Here is a 2,880-nt window from a genome sequence, read left to right on the forward strand (position 1 = left end):
TTATACTAATTTTTTCTTGCTGTTTTAAAATTAAATCATTTAAGGGGTTCCTAAAACTACTGTGAATTCATGTTGATGTGTGGCAGAACCAATACAATATTGTAAAGTAATTAGCCTCCAATTAAAATAAATAAATTTAAATTTAAAAAAAAAAAAAACTTGTGGGCTGTAGGCACTGTGTTGACTATGCCTTAATGGATATCAACTCTGGGTTATAATATATGAGCCCCTGAAAAAAAAACTGATCCAGACTAATACAGGAAATAAATTTCTATAAAATATCACTAGTGTTTTTTTTTGAACCTGAATACTCCACACAAGGTTTATTCATCATCAGTTTTCATTATTTGTCCCCAGAGCTTCTTCATGACATTTTTCACTTCTGCATTTCTCAGGGTGTAGATTAAAGGATTCAGCATAGGAGTTACTATGGTGCAAAACACAGTCACAGCCTTGTCAATGGGGAAGGAGGCCGTGGGTCTTAGGTAGAGGAACGAACAAGGCACAAAGAACAAGATGACCACTGTGACATGAGAGGCACAGGTGGACAGGGCTTTGCGACGCCCTTCAGAGCTCTGAGTCCTCAGGGAGCACAGGATGACAACATAGGAAGCAACCAGCATCAAGAAAGCTAGCAAACACAGGGACCCACTGTTGGCAGAAATCAGGGGCCCCAGAGTGAGCGTGTCCAAGCAGGCCAGCTCCAGGAGAGGTATTAAATCACACATAAAATGGTCGATGACGTTGGGGCCACAGAATGGTAACTGAACCATGAACACAATCTGGATCCCTCCATGGAGAAAGCCTAAAGCCCCAGCCCTTCCAACCAGGAGCGCACACACAGGTCGACTCATGACAGTCACGTAGTGCAGGGGCTTACAGATGGCTACATAGCGGTCATAGGCCATGACAACCAACAAGACAATCTCGGCTCCAGCAAAGACATGTTCAGCAAAGACCTGAGTCAGGCAGCCGCTGAAGGAGATGGTGTTCTTTCCAGAGACCAAGTCAAAGAGCAACTTGGGTGCTATGGAGGAAGAGTAGAAACCATCTATCATGGACAAATAGGACAGAAAAAAGTACATGGGAGAGCCGATGGCTGGGCTGGTGAAGACGGCGATGGAGATGAGCAGGTTACCTGCCAGTGTGATCAAGTAGATGATTAAAAGCACAGCAAATAAGAGTGTCTGCAGTCCTGGATTCTGGGTCAGGCCCAGGAGGATGAATTCTGTTACATTGCTCATCCTCTCCATCAATTCATCTTGGTCCATCTGGAAAGATCACAATTTTTCTGAATGATGGTCTCAAATTCAATATAAAATAATTCATATGTACAGAATCAATCTATTCGGTGATACATAAATACTAACCATAGTTTTATAAAGTGACTTTGTAGTTTCAAGCAGCATCTTTTTGGGAACATTGTTGTTGTTTGTTCACTAAGTCGTGTCTCTCTGTTTTGTGACCCCATTAACTGTAGCCCGCCAGGCTCCTTTGTCCATGGGCTTTCCCAGGCCAGAATACTGCAGTGGGTTCTCCTTCTACAAGTGCCATTTCCTTCTACATGGGATCTTCCTAACGCTGGGATCAAGCCCACTTCTCCTGCATTGGCAGGCACGTTCATCTACCACCAAGCACCAGGGAAGGCTTTTGGGAACATTATAGTGTCTCTTACTGATATTTTCTCATCATTACATCCAGATTTATTCTTAGAAAGTTTAACCTTCAATTCACATAATCTAACGACAAAAATTATTTCAGTGAAACAAAATTGGCGAAATTAAGTTAACCTTTCTTAAATGGCAGAAAAAAAGAATTAGTTATCACTAACCTGGATTACTTAACTGGAGACTCCTCAGTGTTTAAAATTAACCACAGTCATTGTTTTCTTCCCACCAGGCATTTGCCCCACAGCTGCAAATAGGCTATGTAAACCATCAAGAGGAACACTGGAGTTCTTTATCTCTAGACAGGTCTCTCATTTTCAGGATTTACTCAGAAAATGAACTGTTAGTTAAGAAAGTGGTAGCTGTATGATTTAATTTTGACTCAACTCACTTTCTTGGCTTCTTGTGAGGTTATAAATGCATCTTCAAACATGCATTATAAACAATTCTTCAAATCAGGAAAAACTAGTATATGGCATTATAGAATGTATAAGTAAATCAAATCCATTTGATTGGACATGGTTTTCTCAAATCAATTCTGCCAAAGAGTCCTTGGGAGCAGTGAGTCCCGAACAGATTTCAGCTTGTTGACTGATGGCTGTCTGGTTATTTATTTCAAGGTCCTCCTTTGCAATTCTTTCTTCATTGACTCTAGAGATGTGCTTCACTAGATTTTCACAAAGTGCAGGGTTTGGTACATGGACCTGTCAAGTCCTCAGAGGATTAGTAATTGGCCCTGTTGGAATCTTTGCTGATGTATCAGCCAAGGACTTTCCTTTGCCCCTATCTGGCTCCCACAAACAATAATTAGAGGCCAGAAATGCAGTTGAATTGTGGTTTAACACATGCCTCTGGCTATAGTTAAGGCTGAGACTTGGTAAGGTAAGTGCAAAGTTTGGTGACAGGGCTTTGTTCCTCATTTTGGCATTGGTGATCCTGGCAGAGGATATATGGGGTGATTTTAGGCATAGGTCAGAGTTCAGAGAATAAATTTCTTTCCGAAAATATGAATGTTCAAAAGGGTATGGTTGCTCTGAGAATGGAAATGACAGTCTTCAAAGTTATGTGCCAGCTTATCCTGGACATTGTGACATTTTTATGAGTGACTCACTGAGGAGACTTAGATGACAGGATTCCCAGTTCCTAAACACTGAGTAATTTAAAAGTCATAAACATACAAACTTCCTCTGGGATGAGTACCTAGATGACAGAT

At 41.0% G+C, this 2,880-nt stretch overlaps 1 protein-coding gene across 2 annotated transcripts; it reads right to left on the reverse strand.

The window, feature by feature from the left end:
• Positions 1–271: 271 nt before the first annotated feature.
• Positions 272–1,256, reverse strand: LOC120859401 (olfactory receptor 4C45-like). Of its 2 annotated transcripts, XM_040235523.1 has the most exons (2): positions 356–1,253; positions 272–303 (listed from the first exon to the last, which is right to left on the reverse strand). In XM_040235523.1, the coding sequence occupies exons 1-2, from the start codon at positions 1,251–1,253 to the stop codon at positions 272–274; spliced, it is 930 nt and encodes a 309-aa protein (XP_040091457.1). The 2 variants fall into 2 exon arrangements, with proteins under 2 accessions (XP_040091457.1, XP_040091458.1); XM_040235524.1 differs by lacking the exon at positions 272–303 and having other exon boundaries at positions 324–1,256.
• Between the last annotated feature and the right edge of the window lie 1,624 nt (positions 1,257–2,880).

Source organism: Oryx dammah, unplaced genomic scaffold, assembly GCF_014754425.2.
Source record: "Oryx dammah isolate SB20612 unplaced genomic scaffold, SCBI_Odam_1.1 HiC_scaffold_814, whole genome shotgun sequence".
In the NCBI taxonomy this organism is placed as follows: Eukaryota; Metazoa; Chordata; class Mammalia; order Artiodactyla; family Bovidae; genus Oryx; species Oryx dammah.

Excerpts from the sequence above, each read along its gene's own strand:
- LOC120859401 (XM_040235523.1), bottom strand. The coding sequence starts at position 1,253 with ATGGAGAGGATGAGCAATGTAACAGAATTCATCCTCCTGGGCCTGACC. Across the intron at positions 304-355 it reads AAATGTCATGAAGAAGCTCT|GTTCAAAAAAAAACACTAGT; the intron begins GGGGACAAATAA and ends TGGAGTATTCAG.